We start from the raw sequence: 27,402 nt of genomic DNA, 5'->3' as shown, positions 1-27,402 counted from the left end.
GAACTTTAGGCTGTGGAGCCCTGTTGGAAGAAGCAAGCCACTGGGGGAAGGTGTTGAGGGTTATAGCCATCCCTCTTCCAGTTCCCTCTCCTTACTTCTTGCTTGTGACTGAAGATGTAATCTCTCGTTTCCTGCTGTCATGACTCTAGGCCCTCATCGACCCCAACCCTCTGGAACCAGAAGCCAAATTAATTCTTTCTCCCACAGTTTGCTTTTGGTCATAGTATTTTATCGCAGCAGTAAAAATTAAGTGTTTGAGTTTTTGTTTGAGATGGGGCTTGCCTGGAAGTCTGCTTCCTCCTACCCTAGCCGCCTGACCTCCCTTGTGTCTCTTTAATGCCCTCCCCAAACGTCTTGGTCCTATCCCACGTCCCTACGTAACCACTGATTTGCTGTCACTGCGGGTCAGTTTTCATTTTCTAATTATACAAATGGAACCACGCACCATGTACTTTTTGTCTGGCTCCTTTCATTCAGCATCAACAGGTACAGTCATGCTGCTGTGTGAGTTCAGAGTTCATTCCTTTATGAGTGACAGGCCCTGGAATAGTCACTCAGAAAAATCACTCCTCATTTCCAACTCAGAACTTCTCATTAAGGGTTTCAGCACACTTCACACTTAATTTTATCTTGGTCATTCTCAAAGAATTAGGACTCTTCATCTCTCAGACCAGAGCTAGTATTCCGTCCTGTGCGCTCGGTTTGCCCTTGAGTCTTCCAAAGTCCTGCTTCATTTAAATCTTAATCTAATCTTTGTGCTGTTGCAATTTATAAACCTAACTTTCTGGAAGTAAGTTATATCATCACAAGTTTTCTTAATTATCATAAATGCTCACAGCTACACTGAATAAATACCAGTAGGATGTGACCCCACTTTTTTTGTTTTTAACATATAAATGCGTGGTGGGATAAAGATATTGTTCAGTAGGGGAGTGCTTGTCTACCATGCTGAAGGCTCTGGGTTCAATCCCCACCAAGACCACAAAAATAGTGCATATAATAGATGTACATACACAAAGAGGAGAGAGGGAGATGGGAAAATGAGTATGTCCCTGATACCAAATACAGGAAACGGGGGGAAAACAAGACAATATGATCTTACTAAATCATATTTACTTGTGAGACTGCCAAAGGGACTAGCATGCTCACCTCAATTACTGTAATCATTTAATTCATAATGAAAGACCCCCAGTGCTGGGGAGACTCACTCAAGTCTCGGGATAACACGACCCCTCCAGGAGAGACCGTCCTTGCTGCAATCACACAAGGCTTTAATGCTGAGATGAGACGGGAACCAGTGCACTGGGGCCGAGACTCATAACCCACGCAGGGGAAGAGTTCTACCCCGAGTGACCGGGAGGAGTTTTTAAGGGAAGAAACCACAGCCCAGTAATCCAAAAGGGTCATAGAAAATTCCGAAAATCCAGTGACAGTCACAAGGGGGCAATTCTTGGCCCCTCGGGACCACTCCCAAGGTCATAATCAGCTAGTTCCTAAAACAGTAATGATAATCACAAGGGGGAAACTCCCTGTTTCCCAAGATTATTCTCAAGATTACAATCTAACTTTATCTTTAGCTAGTTCCTGAAACACAGTCACTGAACCAGCTAATCCTAGATTTTTGATTCTTCTCTTCCTGCTTGGGGGGGGGGGGCTGGATTTATTCAGGTCTTTCAATAAATCCATAGGAGATAATCTAGAATGATCGGATCAGTAGAACGTCTACCCTCGTGTCTGGAACCAACACAAATATGCGGGATTATAGATCTCATTCCAAAAATATAAAGGGGATTTGTTTAAAAATTTTAGAGTTCATGCATACCCCATACTTAGGTTATGGCCTTTATAATTCAGTCCATAATTATAAGCCTGCAGAAAACTCTAAGAGTGGCTTCTTACAAAACTCCACCCATTAATCAGAATACTCATTACAACACTGACGCAAAGTAGGTCAAATACATTAATAGAATTTTAGTTTGTATTTACCTCAGTTGCTTACATGCTAATTATCATTTAATGAGAGACACTGTTCCCTTTTAGCAAAATCAAAACTTAAATCCTAAGGAAGCCCCCAAGTATTTTTATAATTAAGAACTGAAGAAGCGCCTCATTTATTTATTTTTGGTTGCCTGCATATGCTCTGCAAGCCCGCTCCATCACTGAGCGACATTCCCCAGCCCACCTAATTTCCTTTTAATGCTACATTCAACTGTCGGACAACTCACGCAACTCTTTGTGTTTTATGAAAGCTTAAAATAATATGCCACAAGGAAGCTTCCTCTGCATATAAATACAACCTAATGCACTTCGTCTCAGTATTTCCTATTAAGGCGACAAATTAGTAGGAAAATAATAGTGCCGCCTACGGGCTTGCCAGACTTTTTAATTCTGGAGTCTGACAACAGGCAGTAGGAGTGAATGAGCCAACGGACGCACACGTTGGCAACTGTTAAATGCTAGTCCGCCCCGAAGAAACACTCAATTTTGAGTTACACGTGCCGCGGCCTCAGACTCCATGGTGCCCCCTCTGGAAGCATCCAACCGACCGGTGACCTTAGGGAGAAAAAGCCGCTCAACTCTGCAGGAAAGCGCGGGGAAAGCCTGCTCACACGCTGGAGTCCCTCCCCGCTCCCAGAGCAGCAGGGCTCCGGCTGTCAGGCCTTCCGCTCCCGCTTCCCCAGCTCCGCAGCACCGCACGCAGCCCGCCGCACGCTGCGAAAGGGAACCCCAAGACCGGCGATCGGATGGCCCCGCCCACCGCGCCCACGTGACCCGCATCCCGCCCACCGCGCCCACGTGACCCTCGCCGGCCTCCGCGCGCGGCGTGTGTCGCGGCCGGAGCCGCCATTGTTCCGCCGGGGGAGGACGGCGGGGCCTGGCGCTGGCGCCCCGACGCCGCTTAGCGGCCGCCTCTGGAGACACTCTGTCCCCGCCGCCTCCTGTCCTCCTGGCGGCGGCGGCGGCGTGAGGCCGGCTGCGGGAACCGGGAGACCCTCGGCCCTCCCCGACCCCCCGCTCGGGCGTGCGGGACGGCCGCGATGCGTTCGGCCTGAGGTGTCGCGGCCCCCGTCGCTTCCCACGACTCCTCGAGCGGCGTCCGTGCGCCCCGGCGTCATCCCGCGAGTCTGTGTGACGGGAGGGAAGATGGCTGCACGGAGCTGGCAGGACGAGCTGGCCCAGCAGGCCGAGGAGGGCTCTGCCCGGCTGCGGGAGTTGCTGTCGGCCGGCCTCGGTTTCCTGCGCACCGAACTGGGCCTCGACCTGGGGCTGGAGCCGAAGCGGTACCCGGGCTGGGTGATCCTGGTGGGCACCGGCGCTCTCGGGCTACTGCTGCTCTTCCTGCTCGGCTACGGCTGGGCCGCGGCTTGCGCCGGCGCCCGCAAGAAGCGGAGGAGCCCGCCCCGCAAGCGGGAGGAGACGTCCGCGTCAGCCCCGGCCCCCGAAGACCCAGCCCAGCTGAAGACTCTCAGAAGCGACGAGCAGAAGAAGAAGAACCGGAAGAAGCCGCCAGAAAAGCCCAAAGTGAGCAAGGGGCGAGGAGCCGGGTGGGCAGGGGAGGCCGGAGCGGTGAAGTGAGAGCGGTGGACGAAGTGGTGGGAGGCGAACACGGTCCTGGAGGAGGAGGTGATAGTCAGAAAGTTTAAGAACCTGTAGGGAAGTCGAGTTTCCTGGATGGAAATCAACTCCAGAGTTAGGAATAAAAGTGCCCAAACTTAGAGCCATCGTCTGGGGATCGTCCGCCCTGCTGCATCCCCTTCCTGGAGGCCTGCAGAAGTAGCTGCCTGTGGAGGTTAATGGGACCTTAGGGTGACGTTGGGAAGTTCTGGAAAGACTGCCTGGGAGAGAGATGCCTATCTCCAGTCACGTTGAGACCTGAGACCGTAGCTAGTGGAGAATAGACGGTGACCTAAAAAACTCCGACTTAAAGAGGATTAAAAATGTCCAGGTCTAGACACACTTTCATCTTAGTTGAAAATGTTAAAGGGAAATGGTTGCCCTGTCTCGGTGAATGTGGTCAGTGGGGTATCTAGCACAGGACTTGGGCACGAGGGAGCTGACTATCTAATGTTCCTGTTTTTTATTTTGGGCCCCTGAGCAAAAGTTAAGGCAAGTTCAGCAGAGTAGTCTGTAGTCCGGTTCACAGTGTGGAGGGGTTTTTTGTTTGTTTGTTTGTTTTTGCTTTTATTAAAGTAAAATGGGGTGACGTGACAGATTAGAAAGCTGAAGCGGGGAGAGGGTTTCAAATCTCAGTTTGCCTGACCACGTGTGGAAATGCGAAAAAGGTATCCCGTTTTTATCAGGCCTTGTTCTTTTACTTCTGTATTCTGTATTACCATTTCTCCGTAATACACTTAATTTTTATATTTATATTTTGGGGAAGATCTTGTGCCATGGCACGCATGTGGAAGTCAGGAGAACTTGTTGGGAGTCTTTTCTCTCCTTCCACCACGTGGGTCCTGCCCAGGGACTGTACTCAAATAGTCAGGCTTGGTGACAAGTTTCTATCCCACTCAACTGTTTTACATTTTAGGGGGAGGTGAGGTTTGAGCCTGGGTTTTTCTGTGTAACAGCCTTGTAGACCAGGCTGGCCTTGAACTCAGAGATCCGCTTACCTCTGCCTCCCGAATACTAGGATTAAGCTCGGATGCCACCATGCACAACTGGTTTTACATATTTTTAAAAGATTTTATACAGTTGAGAATATAAAAGATGTGCAACATTAGAAATATCTGTTAGTCGATTTTAAGGGCGCATACCTTTAATCTCACTCACCACAAGAGGGGGCGGACCTCTGACTTTGAGGCCAGCCTGATCTACAGAAAGGAACCCTCTGTCCAAAAAGAATGAATGAAATACCTCCTATTTTTGTATCATCTCTTAACTTTTAGAACAATGCAGTAAGCCAGTACCAGGTTCTTACTATGTAGAGATGTGCTCTGGTATGTTTGAGCTATACAGGTGTGCACATAGGCATTAAAGTCAGTTGTGGTGGCTGTTGTGGGAGACAGATTCATAGTGTAGTCATGGATCCATAGTTGCAGTATGAACACATGTTGGTGTGATTTGGAGGGTGGAGACTAATTCCAGTTTGAGAAATTTAGGAAAGTTATTTCAGGAAGCTGAGTTTCACTTCAAAAAAGAATATTGTTAGTAACAGTACAAAAAAGAAGACTGACAGCTCATATCATAAACATATTTTTCTTGATGAGTTGAAAGATATGATAGGAAACTTCTTTAAAAAGTATCAATGTGATGCCTAGCCGTAGTGACGCATGTTTTTAATCCCAGCACTCGAGAGGCAGAGGCAGGCGGATCTCTGAGTTCGAGACCAGCCTGGTCTACAAGAGCTAGTTCCAGGACAGGCTCCAAAGCTACAGAGCAACCCTGTCTCGAAAAAACAAAAAGTATCAATGTAATACTTAAGTACAGAGAAGAGAAAACAGCCCACTTTGCATATGCATAATTAAAAGTTCTGTAGACAGCATCAAGGGTTAAATAATGTTCTGATGAAAGTAGAACATTTGGCATCACAGTAAAGGTGATCTTGAAACAAACCACATACATTAAGGCCTGTGTGGATTGTGGCAAGTTGTGAAAATTTTAAAGCCTCTTTAGAGCATTTAGAATTTGAGGCGGACTTGAGTCGAGAGACAGGTGCTCCAGGAGTCCATTTGAAGTGCATCATGACACCAGGTGACTCACTTCACTGTGAAAAACGGACATCACATTTAGGATTTGGCCCATCCTTCTTTTTATTTGTGTTAAGGAAGGGGAAATGGATAATAAATAAGTCTTTGAGAGCTGGAATTGAGACTGGATCGTTGAATGTGAATTGGGTGAAATGAGTAGCTTTATCTGCCAAATAATAAAAATATATTGAAGAAGTTATACCCTTAAAACTTTTTACTGTAACTCAGAAATATGATTTACATTCCAGCACAGGCACAAACTCGCTTTTTTTTTTAAAAGCAATTCATGACCCACAAAATTGGCTTTCTGCTTGATTATAAGGCCCCATCCCCTATTAGAAAAATACTGCTTTTCAAGGCTAAGTATTAACTCCATTATTTCCTGTTTATTATATTCCTTGTACTGTGCCATGTTTTTACTTAGGGGAGAAAAAACAAACAGGGCCTAGATAAAAGTTGAAAGCAAGAAAAGTAAATGGTTTATGTCTTACTATGAAGGGGACACAAAAGTAAAAAGCTCAGTGTCTCTTCAAGGAGCTTTATGCTCCTTGCGGAAGATGTCTACGTGGTCCGCTCCTTGTGTGTGCTCTACTTTCACGGATTAAACCAACTAAATATCAAAACTTCATTTTTAGGGACTGGTGATGTTGCTAAGTTGGTGGAGTGCTTGCTTGGCATGCATGACTCCCTGGATTTGATGGCCAGCACTGACTGCATAAACTGGAGTCTTGGTGTATGCCTATAATCCCAATATTCGAAGTAGAGACAGGAGAATTAGACTTTCAAGGTCATCCCCTACAGTTTATGAGCTTAAGGTCATCCTAAGATGCATGAAACACCTCTACCCTCCGAAAAAAGCAATCGTTTTTAAAAACTACAGCTGTACTAAATTAGGTACAGACTTTTTCCTTGTTGTTATTCCCTAACCTATACATAACAACTGTATACATAATGTTTACTTTGGACTAAGTATAATTAAAGATGATTTTAAGTGTATGGGCATGAATGCGGGTGAAAAAATCTCCCCAGTGAATACTGAAGGATTTTTTTTTAATTTTTTATGATTTATTTATCTTTATTTTATGTGCATTGGTGTGAAGGTGTCAGATCCCCTGGAACTGGACTTTCAGACAGTTGTGAGCTGCCATGTGGGTGCTGGGAATTGAACCCCGGGTCCTCTAGAAGAGCAGTCAGTGCTCTTAACCGCTGAGCCATTTCTCCAGCCCCTACTGAAGGATTTTTATCAATATATTAACAATATAGTCCCACTGTGGTCCCAGGGAGCATCAAATGCAACAGTGGTTGCTTGTAAAGTTAAGAGTTTGAATCGAATTAGTGGAAAAGCCTGAGAGATGGCAAAAGCTGGAGAAAAACAGTCAGCTTGGGAGGAATAGGGAGTCCTAAATTTGAATTAAGCATTTAACCTAATCTGTTTGACTTATTTTGTGTCTAATTGAAGATTTTAGCTAAAACACTGAAGGGGTCTCCTTCCTGGTATTTGCAGTAGAGTCAGTTTGAGTGCTCCTTACAACTTGTAGATTCCTGAGCCATAGCTCAGACCTTTAAAGTTCAAGCTTTAGAACTGGATCCAGGGAATCTGCTTTCTTGTACTTGACTGTTACCCAAGCTGACTCCTGGGCTCCTACTTCAGCCCAAGTTTATGGCACTGCAGGTGTACCCCACTGCTTGTCTTTTTAAATTTGTATTCATGACAGGCGGATTAATTTGAAAATCACTCTCTGGAATAGAGCTATGGAGTTTATACTATAAGAACTTTTTTCTTTTTATTTACTGGCTGTCCTGCCTCAAATTCTGAGGTCCCTCTGCTTCTGGAGGACCGGGATTAAAAGTGTATGGCACTCTACCCAGCTGACCTTATTTTCCAAGCTAGTTAGAGTGGCATCTGTGAGGTTAAGGCTAGCCTGGGCTACATACTGAGATCCAGGCCATGGACTGTGGTGTGAGACAAAAGCAATATTTTTCTAGCCAGGCAATGGTAGTGCACCTGTAATCCTAGGATGCAAGCAGAGTTACGAGGATCTTTTTGGTTTTTCGAGACAGGGTTTCTCTGTGGCTTTGGAGCCTGTCCTGGAACTCGCTCTGTGGACCAGGCTGGTCTCGAACTCACAGAGATCCGCCTGCCTCTGCCTCCCGAGTGCTGGGATTAAAGGCGTGCGCCACCATCACCCGGCAGTTACGAGGATCTTGAAATTGAGGTCAGCCTCAGCTTTACAGCAAGACTGTCCAAAAAAAAAAAAAAATCTTTTTTTAGTTGAGTTACTTATTCAGGTGGATTCAATGATGTAAACTACTAGTGTCTATGAATGAGCATTCTATATTTTAGGATATTTTGCCTACATATAATTTTGCTTTTATTGTTTCATTCCATTTAGTTTACTCCTAAATCATGCAACCCCTATTTTTAATATCTGTATATGTGTATATCTGTATATGTGTGTGTTTATGGCATGTGTGTATACATATATATGCATACACACACTCATACCATGTTCTGTGAGCATGTGCATGTGTATACATGCATGGGTGTAGATGACAAAATCAGTGTTGGCTATCTTCCTCAATCAATCTCTTCTTTCTGTCTTAAACATTTATTATTGAGTATTTTACCTGCACATGTGTGTACACATGCATGCCTGGTGCCCATTAAAGCCAGAAGAGGGCAGGGTGGTGGAGCCCTTGGAACTGAAGTTACAGGTGGCTACAAGCCACCGTATTGGGTACTGGGAATTGAACCCCACTGGAAGAGGAGTTCCTTCAGCCCCCTTTTTTGTTTTTTTTCTTTCTAAACTGTTCCTTCAGCCCCCCTTTTTTCTTACTTTTTCTTAATTTTATTTTAATTTTTGTACAATATATTTTGTCTACATTCCTTGCCCTTTCTAAATCTCTCAGGTTCTCCCCACCACCCTCCCCACCCAACTTCATATTCTTTCTCATTGTCTGTACTCTCAATAACAAAATAAGCAAGTATGGTGGTGGTGCACAACCTTATTCCCAGCACTCGGGAGGCAGACAGATCTCTTGATCTCAGGTCCAACCTGGTTTACAGAGTGAGTTCCAGGACAGCCAGGTCTACACAGAGAAACTGTCACAAAAGAAAAAACAAAGAACAAAACAACACCACTAAGACACACACATACATACATACCGAAACAAAAGGTGCACAAAAAGCCACGAGTCTGTTTTGTGCTGGCCAGCTACTGCTGGCATGGGACCTGCCCTGGAGTGTAGTTGATATACCTGGTAACTGTCCATTGGAGAAAATCTTTGTTTCCTAATATATTACTTTTTTCTTATTCTTTGAAAATACCATATATGTTACAATGTATTTTGATTATACTCATACCCACTCCTCTCAAACTCAGCATCATCTCCTCTAAAATGCCCCCAACTTCATATATGCTTTTTTTTGGGGGGGGGGGAAGAGATAGGGTTTTTCTGTGTAGCTTTGGTGTCTATTCTGGAACTCCCTGTGTAAACTACGCTGGCCTTGAACTCAAGAGATCCTCCTGCCTCTGCCTCCCAAGTGCTACCTTTATGTACAAGGGTGTGGTGCCATCCCATCCACCTTAATTTAGGCTGTCTACCAGTAGTCACACCTCAGAGAAAAGTGACTCCTCCCAGCTGCGGTCACTGCCAGGTATGCTCCTTAACTAAGAAGGATTCCTTGTGAGTTTCTGCCCCATCCATGAGGGACTTTCAACTGTCTTGATCTTGGCAGCTGTCACAGCTCTCTTATGAGTGTAGTTGCCATGTTGTGTCCAAAAGATGGCATTTCTCAGCAATCATCCTCATCCTCCAACTCTTGCATTCTTCTCATCTTCCACAGTGTTCTCTGAGCCTTAAGGGGCTGATACAGATGTACTTTTTGGAACTGAACATTCCCATTATTTTAATTGCTTATGAGTCCCTTTGTTAACTGCTTCCCACTGTAGAAAACTTCTGACCAAGGCTGAGCAGCACAAATCTATGGGCATAAACATAAATTTTTAGAAAGGCAGTTTTGAAAACAGTAGTAGCTAGTCCCTAGTGCCCCCGTGCTACCAAAGTTTTGACTAAATTGTCTTACTGATTTTGTTTTGATTTTCTTTGTTGCTTTGTTTTTAAGAGAGTGAAAAGAGAAGAAAAAACATGAGTTGGGTGGGTAGGGAGGTGGGAGGACCTAGGTCTCCAGCCCCAAGGACTTGGAACCAGGTTTATAGTACCAAGCATGAATTCTCCCCAGTTGTTACCCCATAACAATCTTTCCACTGGGGCACTAATTGGCACATATTGCCTGGTAGGTGGGTATTGTTGCATGAAGGGTACATTGCTAGGTAAGATTTCCCAGGAGCCTACACAGCACCTTCCACATCATGAAAAGCTAGTCAGTGGGGGAGGAAATTTCCCAATCAGTTCCAGAGTGATTTCTTTATGTCTGTCTACCAGGGTAAACATACCTGGTACTGTCTGGTTTCTCCATGTTCTACAACCAGTGTTCCACCTTGTTTTTTTGAAAGTTTCTCACTGAACTGGGAGCTTATCAGTTAGCTAAACTTGGCCAGCGAGCTTCAGAGATCCCTGCCTGTCCGCACCCCGGTGTAGAAGTTACAGATACAAGTGGCTGTTGTAAGAGTACTATAGAACTGAACTAAGGTCCTCATGCTTTTTTGGTTGGTACTTCAACAATTGAACCATCTCCCCAGTACCCCAAGATTTGTTTTTAAAACTTTGTTTTTACTTGTAGAGTGGCTATATTAAGCCTTTTGAGTATTTTTAAACCTATATATTTTTAATATATCAGTTCGATTTTCTTCATTCTTTTTCCTTTCTATTGGCATTTAAAAAAAATCATTCCTTTATATTATAGTTTTTCATGATGCTCCAGGTCAGTTTAGGTTTTAAATTTGATCATTTAAGCTGAGTAATAATTCAAGAGGATGTATGATCTTAGGTGAATGGTCTTTGTTGTTTGTTGCTTTGGGTTTCAGTTAGAAGCACATAAGAAAACTCATTTTAGGGCTGGAGAGATGGCTCAGAGGATAAGAGCACTGACTGCTCTTCCAGAGGTCCTGAGTTCAATTCCCAGCAACCACATGGTGGCTTACAGCCATCTATAATGAGACCTGGCGCCCCCTTCTGTCTTGCAGGCACACGTGGAAGGAATGCTGTACACATAATATAATAAATAAATAAATATTTTTTTAAAAAAAGAAAACTCATTTTAGTGATGTTATTTCTATGTATTATTGTAGAAATGTTCATAAAGATTTGCTGTAGTGTAAATTTGAATATCGCTAAGTGAGTAAAACAGTGTTTTATCTTGTATAACCTTGCACAGTGCTTGGTATTTAAAATAACAAGATTGAATACATAATTCAGTAAAGATATTCCAGTAAGTCTTTATACAACTTATTTTTTATTCTTTATACCAGGTGAATAGCTACACAAGCCCATCTTTTTATTTTTGCAGTGGGAGATGTCTGTCTTGTCTAACTTTACTTTTGTAAGCTTCATTCTTTGACTTGCAATAAACTGCTGTGGTAGGCTGTGTCTTTTATAATCATTGTTTCTATTTCAGGTTTTCATGATAGGCGCTACTACTGTTACTACCTTTTGCTTACACTTTTTAAAACAGTGTCCTGATTGTCCTGATTTGATGTCTTTGTTGCCAGCTTTTCTATCTACTCATGCTAGTTGAGTCTTCTGAAGCCAGTTGCAATTGTGTGACTTTAATTTTCACATCTTTTTGTGTTTTTTATGTAACACATGGTGATCCATGATACGGCACTAAAGCCTCTTGGTGATCTAATTCTGCCTTAGGTTTGTATCTCAGCATTCATCAAAAACAAGAAATAATTATGTTTTGCTAAACTTCTGTATCTATTTTTAAATCTGTTAAAGGACCTTTTCCCTTTGCCAGTCTTTTGCTAAGACCATGGCTTACTGTATATAGCCCAGGAGCCCGCTTTGGCCTCTGTATGCTGGGGTCACAAGTTTGTATTACTATGTTTAGCTTCTTTCTGTTGTTTTTAGCTATCCTTCAAAGTCCATCTTCTTGGGAAAATGCAAGTTTAGATTCCTGTAAGTCTCTGATCAACAAATCTTCACCATTTAGTACATGCATCACCTTGCTTTGAGTGGATTATGTTTAAAGAGTTTATTTAGTGTAGTTAATTCATTAACATTGAACTCATGGCTGATGGTACTGGTGTTTATATCTAATGAAGTTTGCCTATATAAAGTTCAATTGCGGCCGGGCGATGGTGGCGCACGCCTTTAATCCCAGCACTCGGGAGGCAGAGGTAGGCGGATCTCTGTGAGTTCGAGACCAGCCTGGTCTACAGAGCTAGTTAGTTCCAGGACAGGCTCCAAAGCCACAGAGAAACCCTGTCTCGAAAAACCAAAAAAAAATAAATAAAGTTCAATTGCGACCTTTTGTAAATCACTTGTGAATGCTAGACAGCACTTCAGCTTGATGGTTGGGAGCTATTTTAAACAGTGAAATCACTAACAAAAGGCCAAAAGTGCAAAATAAGTTGTTTAAAATAGACCTTAAAAGGACACTGTCTCTAACGATGAGAACTGTAATCAGAGGTTGTGCTTTCGTTTCCTGGCTGTCCAAACCCAAATAATCACACAAAAACTATATATTAAGTACAGCACTGTTTTGGCCAATGGCTTAGGTACATTCCTATCTAACTCTCATATCTTAAATTAACCCATTTATATTAATCTGTTTATCGCTACTAGGCTGTGGCTTACTGGTAAGTTTCTCGCATTTTTCTCCTTCAGCAGCTACGTAGCATCTCCTTGACATTGCTCTCTTTCCTCCTATCTCTGCTTGGATTTCCCACTTTGCAATATTCTGCCCTGCCATAGGCCAAAGCAGCTTCTTTATTAACAAATGGTAATACAACGGATTCACAGCATAAAGAGGGGAAATCCCACATCAGAGAACTGAAATACAAGGCAGAATATTAATTACATTGACCATTGCTAAGAGTGTGCCTGTAGAGCAACTCAAACTTTGTGCAGAGATCACTCATGACCTCAGACTGCATGACTGCCAGCGTACCTCAGGTAGATTCTGTAGCTGCAGTTCTTGTGAGTGGGCAAGATCTCCAGTGCAGGACTTAGGACCAACTTTGTGTCAAAGTCTGTACTGTCTCCTATTGAAGCCCGTGTTTATTTTCAAGCATTAGCGTCTCCAAAGGAGAACTCAGTTTCTTGCCCTCTCCTAGCTTTTCCTGTTTCTGTAAAATACAAATCACCATCCATTTAGCTATTCAAACTAAGTCTTGACAATAATCCTTAAAATCTGGGCATTCTAATCCCTGGGGCGGGGTGGCAAGAGATTCAGAAGTTTGAAGCCAGTCTGTGCTTCCTGATAATTTACCTGATGGAAACAAACAAAAATCATCTGAGCTATCAGTTTACGAAAAGTCTTTTGGGACTGCAACATTTAAGATCACAGTTGTAGCAGTAGTCTCCCATTGGCTACTTCCAGTAATTTCTTAACACCTTAGTAAGGAATCTTTGTTTAGGTTTTTTTTGTTTGTTTGTTTTTAGGTTTGATATTTTTATTTTTTTAGATTATTTTATGTATTGAGTGTTTGCCTGTATGTATGACTGTGTACCACATGCATGCTTGGTGCCCAGGGAGGTCAGAAGAGGGAGTCAACCCCCCTGGAATTGGAGTTATGGATAGTTGGGAACTACTGTATGGTTGCTGAGAATTGAACCCTGGTCCTCCGCAAGAGCAGTAAATGCTCTTAAACTCGGTGGTTCTCAACCTATTGGTTGCAACCCTTTGGGGGTCAAATGACCCTTCCACAGGGGTCACCTAAGACCATTGTAAAACAGATATTTACATTATGATTCATAAAAGTAGCAAAGTTATGGTTATGATGTAGCAATGAAAATAATTTTATCATGGTTGGGGATCACCACAACATGAGGAACTATATTAAAGTCACAACATTAGGAAGGTTGCTGAACCATCTTTCCAGCCATGTTTTTTTTTAAAATATTTATTTATTTATTATGTATACAGTATACAATATTCTGTCTGTGTGTATGTCTGCAGACCAGAAGAGGGCAGCAGACCTCATTACAGATGGTTGTGAGCCACCATGTGGTTGCCGGGAATTGAACTTATGACCTTTGGAAGAGCAGGCAATGCTCTTAACCACTGAGCCATCTCTCCAGCCCCTCCAGCCATGTTTTTTGAGATGGTCTTTCTCTAATGGTAACCCGGACTCACCTCTAACTCAGGAACTTCCTGTCTCAGCATACGTATGATTTGGGTGCTCTGACTCTTGAGCGCTGTGCATGCAGGCTGTGCATCATGCTTAGCTACTAATAATAAATCGCCATCCTGCCGCCAACCAGCACTTCTTCCATGGCCTGTATCTCCCAGCACTTGCTTCCTCTTATTTGCTACACTGGTGGTTTTGTTGTTGTCTGATTTGGTTTGGTTCTTCAGAAGTGTTTTCATAGTTCATTTTCTTTACATGAACAAATGTTAAAGCTTGTAGAAAAGTCTTTTTCCAATAGTCTTATCAATCTTTAGATCTTACCTTAAAAATCACCTTAGATAGCCATGGTGGCTGATGTCTGTGATTCCAGCATTTAGACAGATGCAGGATTAGTAAGTAGTTAAAGGCAGGCCTTGGCTCCATAGCAAGTTTAGAGCCAATTGGGTTGACATGTGCCAAAAAATGAAAATCACCTCAGAAAATTTTTTGGTCAATGTATTTGAAATCCTCATCCCCTCTGTCTTAAAACGCATTGTTTCCTTTTAATGGTCACCAGAATGTGTCCTGCTCATATACTTTCCGAAGGTCTTTTCCAAGATTAGATTCGAATATTAGAGTGGAGTGCAGGGCAGTGGCACTGCCCTGCCTGACATGAGAGACTTTGTTAATTGTTGCTAAATGAAGTGCCTAAAATAATGAGTTTATTTGGGTAATTTTTACTGAGCTAAATAAATATATATTTTAATATATTCCCAGTAGAACTTTGATTGTTCTTGGTTTTATTTTATCTTGTTAGTGGATTTGCTGGTGCTCATAAGTAAATTCGGATGGGGCAAGACTCAGTACCCGGCACCTACTTGGCAACTCACAACCATTTGTAATTCCAGGTCCAGGGGATCTTATTCCTTCTTCTGGCCTCCAAAGACTCGTGAGAATGCACAGTACACATATATTCAAACAGGCTTATACACAGACACACATAAAATTTTAAAAAATAAAATTTTGGGGCTGGAGAGATGGCTCAGTGGTTAAGAGCATTGCCTGCTCTTCCAAAGGTCTTGAGTTCAATTCCCAGCAACCACATGGTGGCTCACAACCATCTGTAAAGAGGTCTGGCGCCCTCTTCTGGCCTTCAGGCATACAGACAGAATATTGTATACATAATTAATAAATAAATAAATATTTTAAAAAAAATAAAATTTTGTCATTGACACATAGGATTTCTATTTTTCTTTTTGATACATACTAAGGATTGAACCCAGATCTCATGTGTGCTAGGGAAGTGCTCTACCACTGTTACAACTTTCTCTTTACTTTAAAGTCTCTATTCCTCTAGCTTTAATTTATTAAAAGACTAGTATTCTGGGGCTGCAGAGATGGCTTAGCAGTTAAAAGAAGACCCAAGTTCACTTCCCAGCACATACCATAGGATGGTTCACAAATACCTTCAACTCCAGCTCCATAGGGATCAATGCCTCAGGCCTCCATGGGTACCTCCACATGCTTACATGTACCCATACACAGACACAAACATTTTAAAAGATAAAAATCTTTCTAAAGAAATAATAATGGCTTAAGTGACACATGTTTAAAAAGAAAATACTTCTGGTTTGATGAAGAGCCTTGAGATTAAGTGACATACTTGAGGTCATAGGCCAGAGGAGTTTTCACAAGCAAACAGTGTCCTAATTTGCAGTCTAGTAAGGTCATCTTGTTTCTACTGTATACCTCTGATTTCCATGGAATCTTCTAGGTTATTAAATTACATTCATAGAACAAACCCAACTTCCCTGATTGTTACATTTTTATTGCTTTAGTTTTAGAATTAGAAGTTTCTACTGAAGAAAATAACCTTTTAAAAAAATTTTACTGATTTTTATTGAGCTCTACATTTTTCTCTGCTCCCCTCCCCGTCCGCCTCTCCCAAGGTCCCCATGCTTCCAATATACTCAGGAGATCTTTTTGGATTTTTCGAGACAGGGTTTCTCTGTAGCTTTTGGTTCCTGTCCTGGAACTAGCTCTTGTAGACCAGGCTGGCCTCGAACTCACAGAGATCCGCCTGCCTCTGCCTCCTGAGTGCTGGGATTAAAGGCGTGCGCCACCACCGCCCAGCTACTCAGGAGATCTTGTCTGAAAAAAATAATTTTATTGCTGTAAAGGGACCGCATGACCATGGCAGCTCTCATAAAGGAAAACATTTAATTTGGGCAGGCTTACGGTTCAGAGTTTTAGTCCATAATTGTCATGGTGGATGGCTGCAGGCAGACATGGTGCTAGAGAAGGAGCTAAAAGTTCTAAATCTTCATACTCAGACATCAGGAAGTTAACTGAACACACTTTCTCCAACAAGGCCACACCTAGTAGTGCCACTCCCTGTGGCCCAAGTTCAAATACACGAGTCAGTGGGGGCCATACCTATTCAAGCCATCACAAAAAGGCCCCACAATTTTGGGTCCATTTTCATACTGCCGGAGGCCTAGGATAAAAAGATTGTCAATGCTATGTTCTTCTTAGATACCAAGAACAAATAAACCCTATGAACACTTGTATTTGTTCTACTTTAACATTATCGATCATTGTTCTACTTCGTGAGTGTAAGAATGACTTGGAAATATTTTTAAGTTGTTATTCGAGCAAAATAGGAGGTTCTAAGTTTGATGTGTTATCTGATGAGTTTTTCCATTTCCTGTTTGTCCAACTCTACTAATAATTTCAAAACTCTGATGTACAGAGTGCTAGCTAAACTTCTAGAAGGCATCATCAGGATCCAGGCAGGAGGAAGCACATGGACATACATATCTGCTGTGTTAACTGTGTTCCTTATCTCAGTTCTCATTGGATGTCAAACTGTAAATGGTACTTGTATTTTATTTTTCAGAAATCATACATCATATAATTTAACTATGTGACAGGCATTACCTTCCCATCTGTCCTTAGCACCCTTGATACAGTTCATCGGGAGGTAGTTTGGAATCCCTGAAGAGTTGGACTTTGGGATCTTCTTCACCACTAATTGAAATGGCTTAGACTGGATGGCAAGATTTGCAAATTGTATTATAGATTATATTTATGAAGTTGTTCAATTGGTTGTAAAGAGTTTTTAAAATTAGAGTTGGAATTTTGTTGTAGGAGGCTGCTTGTTCATCCTGTCTGCCTAGACTCCCGAAATAACCACACAGAAACTGTATTAATTAAATCACTGCTTAGCCTATTCGCTCTAACTTCTTATTGGCTAGCTTTTACATCTTAATTTATCTCATTGCCTTTATTTTATATTTTACCATGAGGTTCGTGACCTACCAGCAAGGTTCCAGCATATCTGTCTCCGGAGGCAGCTCCATGGCTTCTCTCTGACTCTGCCTCCTTTCTCCCAGTATTCAGTTTAGTTTTCCCTGCCTACCTAAGTTCTGCCCTATTTTCTTTATTCACCAATGGTAGTCACATCATACAGAGGAGAATCCCACATCAGAATTTAAAATAAATAGGTGGATTACTATGTCTCAGACTGCAGTGTGTGTTTATCAGGCTGGGGAAGTAGAAGTCTTTTTCTAAATTCCTAAGAAATTATCTGAAATTTGGATCAGATTTTTTTACAACCAAAAGTCTTACCCGGTGTCAAATCATGTATGTAAAACCTCTGGTAGGTTCTAGGTACAGAACTCAGAAATTACTAATTACTGTAAGGATACATGCAGTCTAACCTCTGCTAAAGATGATATCTCCTTTGAATTTTCATGATACTTTGCCTTTTATTAGTGCATCCGTGTATTTAAGACTTGTGCATGTTCCAGTATAGTGATATTTTATTTATGTTTTAATAAATAGAGATCAGAGGGTAAAATTAAGCCACTAGAGGCCAGGCAGTGTGGCATCACATACTTTTAATCCCAGGATTTGTAAGACAGAGGCAGATGTTGAAGGCCACCCTGGACCACACAAGATCAGTGCAGAAACAGATCCAGGTGATGGTGATGGCTCACACCTTTAATCCGAGCACTAGAACGGATTATAAAATGGGAGGAAATAGAGGCTCGGGGTTCAGTCTGTAGTCAGTCACTCAGCCTTGATGAAGGTAAAATTTCTCAAGTGGCTTGGCTGTTTTGCTTTTCTGATCTTCAGCTTAAACCCCAGTATTTGTCTCTGGGTTTTTATTATTTGTTCAACATTTCATACAACTTTAACGTAAGTAAAAATTAAAAATCTAGTGAAGTAGAAGTAGAAACCTGTTCAGGTTGACACAAATTTGTAGTTTCAATCTTGGTCTCACTGTTTGCCTTCAAACTACATTGTGTGTGTGTGTGTGAGAGAGAGAGAGAGAGAGAGAGAGAGAGAGAGAGAGTTAAAAATGTAAGTATACATGTGTGGTAAACATTGAATTCCTTCTTTTCTTCAATGTTTGTTTGGGTTTTTTTTGTTTGTTTTTTGTTTTTTGTTTTTTTTTTTTTTTTTTTTTGGTTTTTTTGGTTTTTTCGAGACAGGGTTTCTCTGTGGCTTTGAAGCCTGTCCTGGAACTAGCTCCGTAGACCAGGCTGGTCTCGAACTCACAGAGATCCGCCTGCCTCTGCCTCCTGAGGTAAAGTTTAATCTGGGATTAAAGGCCTGCGCCACCATCGCCCGGCCATTGTTTGGGGTTTTTTATTGTTTGTTTTTGGAGGCAGGTTTCTTACTGATTCTGGAGCCCATCATTTGAATTGACTGAATGGATCCCTCTGTTCCATATACCAAACTGTCAGCCCTGCCACCATGGTGGTAGGATTATAGACACATATGCCTAGCTTTTATATAAATGCTGGTGACCTGAACACAGGTCCTTATACTTACACTACAGCCACCTCACAGACTGAACCATCTCCCCAGCCAGGAAACACTTGTTCTTTGGGTGATGGTGTTTGGTTTTGGTTGGTTGCTTTTGGTTTTTGTTTATTTGTTTTTTAAGAGGGGAGGGTGTCTCTGTGTACCTCTGGCTATCCTGGAACTTACTAGGAATAATGGTATGCATTACCATGCCCAGCTGAAACCTTTGTTCTTAAAAGAGAAAATAATTCTTTAATCCCAGCACTTGAGAGGCAGAGGCAGGAAGATCTCTGAGAGTTTGAGGCCAATCTGCTCTACAGAGTAAGTTCCAGGAGAGCCAGGATGTTAAACAGAGAAACTTCGTTCAAAAAATGAAAGAAGGAAGAAAAGAAAGAAAAAGGAGCCAGGCGATGGTGGCGCGCGCCTTTAATCCCAGCACTCGGGAGGCAGAGGCAGGCAGATCTCTGTGAGTTCGAGACCAGCCTGGTCTACAGAACTAGTTCCAGGACAGGCTCCAAAGCCACAGAGAAACCCTGTCTCGAAAACCAAAAAAAGAAAAAGGAGATCAAACTGGTAGTGCATCCTTGAAACCCTACACCTCAAAAGATGGGCGAGAACATAGCAAAATTTCACCTCAAAACCAAATAGCAAGAATTAAGAGAACTAGCATATGACAATAGCAAGTAAGACAGATCAGAAAGGAAAACCAGCCAGTTCTGAGTACCTGATGTAGAAGTCCCTAAATCTACTTTGCCTTCTGAGGTTTCTTACCTTTCTATGCACTTAACCAAAGAACGGTCAAAACAGCACAGATGAAAGAAAACCAGATCAAGAGTGAGGAAATCTGCTTTTGGCTTTCACTGTCCTATTTTTAACAGGTTGCTTAAGATTCAGCATATTAAATGTTGATTAATTAGACATTTATTCAGCTAAGAAGACAGCTTTTGTTTTGACTTCCTGCTACAAATCTTTGGAAAACTTACAAATTGAGTTTTAAATTGTAAATGATCTCTTTCCAGCCTCATTTGCCTGATATTTTTAAAGACTTATTTTTAATTTAATGTGTATGAGTGTTTTGCACACATTCGTGCAAATCCACTGTTTGTATGCGTGTCTGTCTGTCTGGTGGCCATGAGGACAGGAGACCATATCAGATCAGATTGGAATTATAGTTGTAAGCCACCATGTGGGTAATGAAAACCAAACCTCAGTTCTTTGCAAGAGAGCAAATGTTCAATTACTGAGCCATCTCTCCAGCTCCTGCTTGATTTTTGATGTTTCAAAATCAAACCTTGTGTAACCTTGGCTGGCCTCGAACTCAGAATCACCTGCATGTGTCACCACTGCCCAGCTTGCTGCTTATTTTTTTTTAAATGCATGTAAAGTCACTTTATAGACACTTTTAAATTTTAAAATTGATTTTTTTCATATAATCTGGTTTCTTCCTCCCAGCTCCTCCCAGCCCCCACATACTTCCCCAGCAACCCACATCCATACTTTTTCTTTCCCTCTTTCTCATTAGAATATAGGCAGACATCTTTTTAAAAAGAAAAAAGGAAAAAAAATTAAAAACAAAATCTAAGTAAACCAGAATAGGACTAAACAAATGGTGGGGGAGGGGAGAGCCAAAGAAAGATACAGAGGGTATCGACATTCATGGTTTTTTTTCCCCAGTACATAGCTGTATCATAATGGACAATTTGATAGAGGTCTATTCTGCAAATATTAGAAACAAAGGTTTTGAAACTAGAACATTAATTTACTGACTTTAATTAATGTGTCGATTATAAGAAGAATGGATAAATGAGAAGTGGTAGGATTCAGAAAGAAGGATAGATGGATAACACGGGCCCAGTTTTATCAAAATTCCTCAGTCTATGCATTTCTGTTAATGGGGCTCAGAATTGTTTAAAAGGGGAGACAGTAATAGGAACAATCCTGATTACAAAGTGGACTTGAGGATCACAGACTGATTCTGCCCACAAACACCTAAAGTTTGGTCTCTCATTTTAGAAATGTTAGGAAAGCTGAAGTAACTGTTCTGCTTGTTTGTGATTATGGCTGTGGGTTGTAGGATTAAAAGCAACATTAGCATCCTCTGACATATATTGATGTGTATATCATCTTTGGCTGCTTTTTTGCTGCTACAGAAGATTTCAGTAGAGACTATATGGCCCATAAGTCCTAAAATGTTTCCTCTCTGGCCTGATACAGCAAAAAAAATTGCTGAAGGGATGGACAAGCAGATCACTGGTTAATCATGTACCAACCACTCTTGCAGAGGACCTGAATTTGTTTACCAGCCTCGACATAGAGTAGGTTGTAACCTCCAACCTTCAGAAGATCTGACATCCTCTGGCCCCCACGCTCACATCCACATTCACATACATTCACATAATTTTTAAAAAAAGAGAGAAAGAAAAAGTTTTGAAAATAGTTTACTGACTCTTGAATAGAGCCAAATAGAGCCAAACTCATCTTAAGGTACAACATCCAGAGGTGGTGAGATTATCCAGCTAATGGTGATCACAGTGTAAATACGTTTCAGAGTCCCATAGGCAACACTACCCGTAGGTAGAAACACTACCTCTGTTTCGTTGCTTTTATTAGAGGAACTAATATAATATCTGTGAGTGATCAGAAAACTTATGGTGCAGAATTTTGTTACGAGTTCCTTATAGAGGGGCTGGAGAGTTGACTCAACAGTTAAGAACGCTGGCTATTCTTGGAGTGGACCCAGGTTCAATTCCTAGCACACACAAAGTGGTTCATAATCTGACCTCCATAGGGACCCGACACACATATGATTAACATGCAAGGCAAAATACTCATGCAAAAGCAGCCTTGTTAATTTAGGTTGGGGAAGAATTTGATTGTTGTGCGTGTTTTTGTCTTTGGTTTAGCCAGCCAGCCAGTTTGATGATGTGATGTTTTCTTGTAACCTTTCAGTCAAATGGACGGACCGTTGAAGTACCTGAGGATGAAGTTGTTAGAACTCCTCGAAGTATAACAGCAAAGCAGCCACCAGAGACAGACAAGAAAAATGAAAAGGTAAGCTTGGGAACACAAGGCATTGTAAGTTTTTAGTAAAGGCAGTGACATAAAAAAAACTCATGCTTTTTGTGATTGATAGGATTGTGTATCTTCCATTTAAGGGAACTCCAGAATTTAAAATAATGATACTTGGATAGGTAGTTAAAGTTTTTTTTAAAGATTATGCTACCAAATATTCTTAAATATTACAGTGGTGTTAATAAATGTTCATTATGCCAAAAGTAACTTATGTCTTGAGTATTTTTTGTTTGAGTAAGGTTCTGGCTTTATAAGTTATTTCTTATACAAAAATAGAGTCTTGATATTTGTTGATATTGTACCTTGTAATATAAACATGCTTAGCAAAACTGTCAGATGGTATTGTTTAAATAGATTTCCATTGTTAGGGAAATTGAATAATCTACTTATTAAGCAGTTAACTTTATTTAACAAAATAATTCTAAACTGAGGTCCTTATTTAAAAGGTTTGGATGATGGCTGGCAACATGACTCAGTGAGTACAGGCATTTGTCACCAAGTTCTATCCCCAGAATCAACATGATAGTAGGAAAGAAGTTACTCCTCCAAATTGTCCTCTGACTTCCACAACAGATGAGTGCATTGGATCTCCCTGGAGCTGTTGTTACGAGCTGCCCTTTGTTGGTGCTGGGAAATGCACTCAGGTCCTCTGAAAAGTAACTATTGCTCCACTGAGATGTATCCAGCCCTAAGAAACATGGTTCTTATACAGAAAGTAATTGTTTCTCAAATTATAATATTGGCTACATTTCTTGTCATTTGAGTAAGCCTTATACATACAACTTGGTCTAGAAAGGAAACAAGCACACACACATCATATATGGAGAGCTAGAGTGAACTTGGGTGTATAAAGCAGATTAAACCAGCTGCCATAGTTAATGTCTCTGTTTTTATAGCCTAGACTAACTTCAAACTTATGATCCTTCTGTCTCCACCTTCATAATGCTGGGATTACAGCTGCATGCCACCACATCTCGTAGTTTATTACACCTTTGTTTTGATATGGAGGCCAATCAGTGCCTCACTGATACATTCCTAGTAGAGATCATATAAGGATATTAGCCAGGCATTGTGATAATAATTACTGAAGGGGTAGAGAAATAGTAATGTTTTTTACCCTCAGAAGGACTACAGTCTAGGTAAGGAAAGAAGCTATCTGATAAAATAGGGTATTTGGTGCTGTGTAACCAGTGCAGAAAAGGAATCCTACTTGGGTATCCAGAAAAGACTGATGTGTTGGGCATGGTGATGCTCAGCTTTAACCTAGTGCTTTGCAGGCAGAGACAAGTAGATCTCTGTGAGTTCAAGGGCAACCTAATCTATAGTGAGTTCCAGGCCAGCCAGGGCTGCAGAGTAAAGAGACCGTGGCTCAAAAAAAGAGAAAATACTGACTTAGTTATTAAGATTGGGTGGTATTTCAGAAACTGGGGCGGGGGGAGAATCAAAATGAACATATTCAGACTCACTTAAAGGAAAAGCCTTAAAGATGAGTGATTAAGATGAGAGGAGCATATGTTTTTTTTAACTTATTTATATGTAAAACCAGGTAAATTCGTGTGTCGGCAGCATATGATTATGAATCCATTTTGTGTCTAGTATTACAAAGATCTAAACGGAAAAGGAAAATCTGAAAATTGCTAATTAGAAAAGTAATTATAAACAAAATGTATAAAGGTTGGTTACTATTAAATTGTTAAAAATGAAGTTAGTGATATACACTGAAATCATTAGCTATTATAAAATCATTCACTCTAAGAGCTAATAGTATTCAGTGAGCCAAGTATTTTTGCACATTACTTCATCTTAACAAGCAACAGTGAAGGGGGTGTTTATTTTAAATAATATTTCATTTTAAGTCATTAAATATTCATTCAAAGTTAATTTTAATATAATAGAGTATGAAAAGGTTTTTTTTATGTGTATAGGTGTTTTGCCTACATATATATCTGTGCTCTACATAGGGCAGTGCCCGTGGGGGGTAAAAGATGGTGTTTAGTTTATCTTTAGTTTCAGATAGTTTCTTCTCTAAAAATAGTTCATGCTTTCTCCGTGCTCTTAGAAAAAAATTCACAGTTTATTTCTTTTAAGATGTGTTTGCTTTTTGTCTGGTTGTATGTATGAATGCCTGTGTGAGTTTTTGTGTGTTATGTTGCAGGTACATGATGAGGTCAAGGGCCATCAAATCCCCTGGAACTGGAGATTCAGGCAGTTGTGAGTGGCATGCATGGGTACTGAGGACTAAACTCAGATCTGTTGTAAGAGCAGATCTTCTTTTAACCAGTGAGCCATGTCTCCAGCCCCCACACCCCACAGTTTTGAACCTGACTTAAAAGCCCTGCCTATGGAATTAGCCCAATTTCACCTTCTTGACCTTTCTCACTTCTAGTCACATTAATTTTCTTTCTTTATTTGTTAGGGAGTTTTATTTTGAAATTAATAGAAGTAGTTACTAAACTGGGCATGGTTGTACACACCTTTAATTTCAGCACTCAGGGAGCAGAGGCAGGTGAATCTCTGTGAGTTCCAGAACAACTAGAACTGCATACATAGTGAGATCCTGTCTTTAAAAATAAAATAAAAAAATACATGCAGCCACAGTCAAATTATATAATATTTCCTTCACCCTCAAAAGAAATCTTATGTCTTAATAATTAATTCTTTCTTTATTTTTTTTTACCAGTCATTTCCAACACTGAAAACACTTACCTGATGTAATGCCAAGGGAGGATATTCAGAATTATTTGAAGGGGGAAAGTTCTCTTCGATTCTCCATTGGATATATCTCTGTGTGGTCCAGGGATATAACTCAGTAATAAATCATTTGCTTTATCATGCACAGGACCCTGGGTTTAACCTCCAGCACCACAAAATGAAACTTAACAAACGCATATTTGTGAACATCTTTTAATTTTCTTCATGTACCACAATCAAAACAACTTATCTCAATAAGTTGGACAAAGAAGTAGTTAAATTAGTTATACAAACCAGACATTAAAGATATTTGAAATACATTTAATGCTGTCCTCACAAACATGTCATTTTTAAAAATATTTGTTTGTTTGCTTTTATTTATTTATTTGGCTGGCTGTTTGGTCGGTTGGTCAGTCAGTCAGACTTTCAAGACAGGGTTTCTTTGTGTAGCTTTGAAGCCTGTCCTGGAACTCACTGTGTAGACCAGGCTAGCCTCAAACTCAAAGAGATCCACCTGCCTCTGCCTCTTGAGTACTGGGAGTAAAAGCGTGCACCATCACCACCTAACTATAAACATGTCATTTTGTTTTGAAAAATATCACTATGTAGATATAATTATGAGTATAGATAGTTGTTATTTTAAATACATTAGCATAATTAAATAGTACTTTAGTGTCTTGAGTATCCTCAGACCGAGAAGTTTGAGAATTGTCACCAAACAAAATAATTCCAAAGCAGCATACATGGAACTAAGCATCAACTAGAGTAACTTATAACAATGCTTCCTGAATGCAGAGTGCTTACTTGCTTACATTTGTGGTTTTCCTTATATAATGTATTATAGTTTAAGTCAGAGCTTTACAAGTCATAGCTGTTTATCAAATGTGTACACACTTTTAAGTGTCTGTATCAGTCTATATTCCCATCAACAGTAGAATCCCCTTTGTTTTACAGCTCATCATCATGGATTTACGTGGTGTGTGTGGGTGTATGCGCATGCACACTTACACATGCATTTGTATGAGTGTGTCTGTGTATCTATAGATGTGTGTGTACCACAGTGCATGTGATCAGAAGATAGCATTTGGGAGTTGATTCTCTCATACCTTGATGAAGCAGAGTCTCTCTTGATTCTGCTGCCCTGCATACTCCTGTCTCTATTTCTCCAAAGGAGTTCTGGGATTACAGGTGTATACCACTACATTACATGGGTTCTACAGGTTTTGGATCAAAATCAGGTCAGTGGGCTTGCATTACAAGCACTTTTACCTGTTAAACCATTTCGCCAGCCCTTGCATTTCCCTGATGATTGGAGTGTTGCTCATTTCTTCATATACTTACTGGCCATGTGTCTTCAGAAATATCTGTTCAAATATCTTATCCATTTTTAAATCAAATTATTTGGGATTTTTACTGTTAATGTTGTATGGACAAGATTTAAGCCGGGCGGTGGTGACGCACGCCTTTAATCCCAGCACTCGGGAGGCAGAGGCAGGCGGATCTCTGTGATTTCGAGGCCAGCCTGGTCTACAAGAGCTAGTTCCAGGACAGGCACCAAAAGCTACGGAGAAACCCTGTCTTGAAAATTAAAAAAAAAAAAAAAAGATTTAATAATGTGCCTGATCCTGTGCTGGAATATGTCAATAAATAGGGTTGGGAGTGTAGTAACAAGAAAGATAAACAATTGTGCCAAAGATTTCCCCTAGGGGTATTAGCTATAGTAGAGCTCCGTAAAAGGTAACTGAGACCTTAGGGGCACAGGTCTGTAATCACTAGAGAAATAACAGTTCAGGGACAGAATGCTTATAGCATGAATATACTGTGTACACAAAGAAAATCTTCATGTCCGTAAACTGACTGGGACAAATAACGTATTGAATATTTATTGTAAAGCTTTATGTGCATATTCATTCTCATCTGGATTAACATTTCTGGTAAAAAAAAAAACCTTAGAAATAGTGATAAAATTAAGGCATATTTAAGTCTAATGTAAGCTGATATTAACTAACAAATCTATTTATTGACCTCTACATTTTTCTCTGTTTCCCTCCCTGCCTCTCCCTTCCCTTTCAGCCCTTCCCCCATATCCTCATACTCCCAGTTTACTCAGGAGATCTTGTCTTTTTCTATTTCCCACGTAGATTAGATCCATGTATGTCTCTCTTAGTGTCCTCATTGTTGTCTAGGTTCTCCGGGATTGTGATTTATAGGCTGGTTTTCTTTGCTTTATGTTTAAAAACCACTTATGCGTGAGTACATGTGATAATTGTCTTTCTGGGTCTGGGTTACCTCACTCAAAATAATGTTTTCTAGCTCCATCCATTTTCCTGCAAAATTCAAGCTGTTATTATTTTTTTTTTCTGCTCTGTAGTACTCCATTGTGTAAATGTACTACATTTTTCTTATCCATTCTTTGATCAAGGGGCATTTAGGTTGTTTCCAGGTTCTGGATATGACAAGCGATGCTGCTATGAACATAGTTGAGCACATGTCCTTGTGGCACAATTGAGCATCCTTTGGATATATATCCAAAAGTGATATTACTGGGTCTTGAGGAAGGTTGTTTCCTAATTTTCTGAGAAATCGCCCCAGTGATATCCAAAGGGGCTGTACCAGTTTGCATTCCCACCAGCAATGCAGAAGTGTTCCCTTTTCCCCACAACCTCTCCAGCATAAGTTGTCATCGGTGTTTTTGATCTTGGCCATTCTTACAGGTGTAAGATGGAATCTCAGAGTTGTTTTGATTTGTATTTCTCTGATGACTTAAGGATGTTGAGCATTTCTTTAAGTGTCTTTCGGCCATTTTAGATTCCTCTGCTGAGAGTTCTCTATTTGTACTCCATTTTCTTATTGGATTATTTGTTCTTTTGATGACCAATTTCTTGAGTTATTTGTAT

The 27,402-nt window shown here is 40.8% G+C and overlaps 1 protein-coding gene across 3 annotated transcripts in view; it reads left to right on the top strand.

Annotated features, from left to right (window-relative positions):
* Positions 1-2,813: 2,813 nt before the first annotated feature.
* The window catches only part of Mtdh (metadherin), a 57,812-nt gene continuing 33,223 nt past the window's right edge, over positions 2,814-27,402 (top strand). For 2 of the 3 annotated variants that reach the window (XM_041637566.1, XM_041637565.1), the window contains exons 1-2: positions 2,814-3,522; positions 21,692-21,793. In XM_041637566.1, coding sequence (XP_041493500.1) covers positions 3,145-3,522; positions 21,692-21,793 — 480 coding nt within the window. In that variant the 5' untranslated portion in view covers positions 2,814-3,144. The remainder of the gene's footprint in view (positions 3,523-21,691; positions 21,794-27,402) is intronic. The other variant, XM_041637564.1, reaches the window with a different exon arrangement.

This window comes from Microtus oregoni, unplaced genomic scaffold (genome assembly GCF_018167655.1).
Source record: "Microtus oregoni isolate MIOR12 unplaced genomic scaffold, Mior012 000053F_ref0000044, whole genome shotgun sequence".
NCBI classification, from domain to species: Eukaryota; Metazoa; Chordata; class Mammalia; order Rodentia; family Cricetidae; genus Microtus; species Microtus oregoni.
This window is presented reverse-complemented; position numbering and strand designations above follow the sequence as displayed.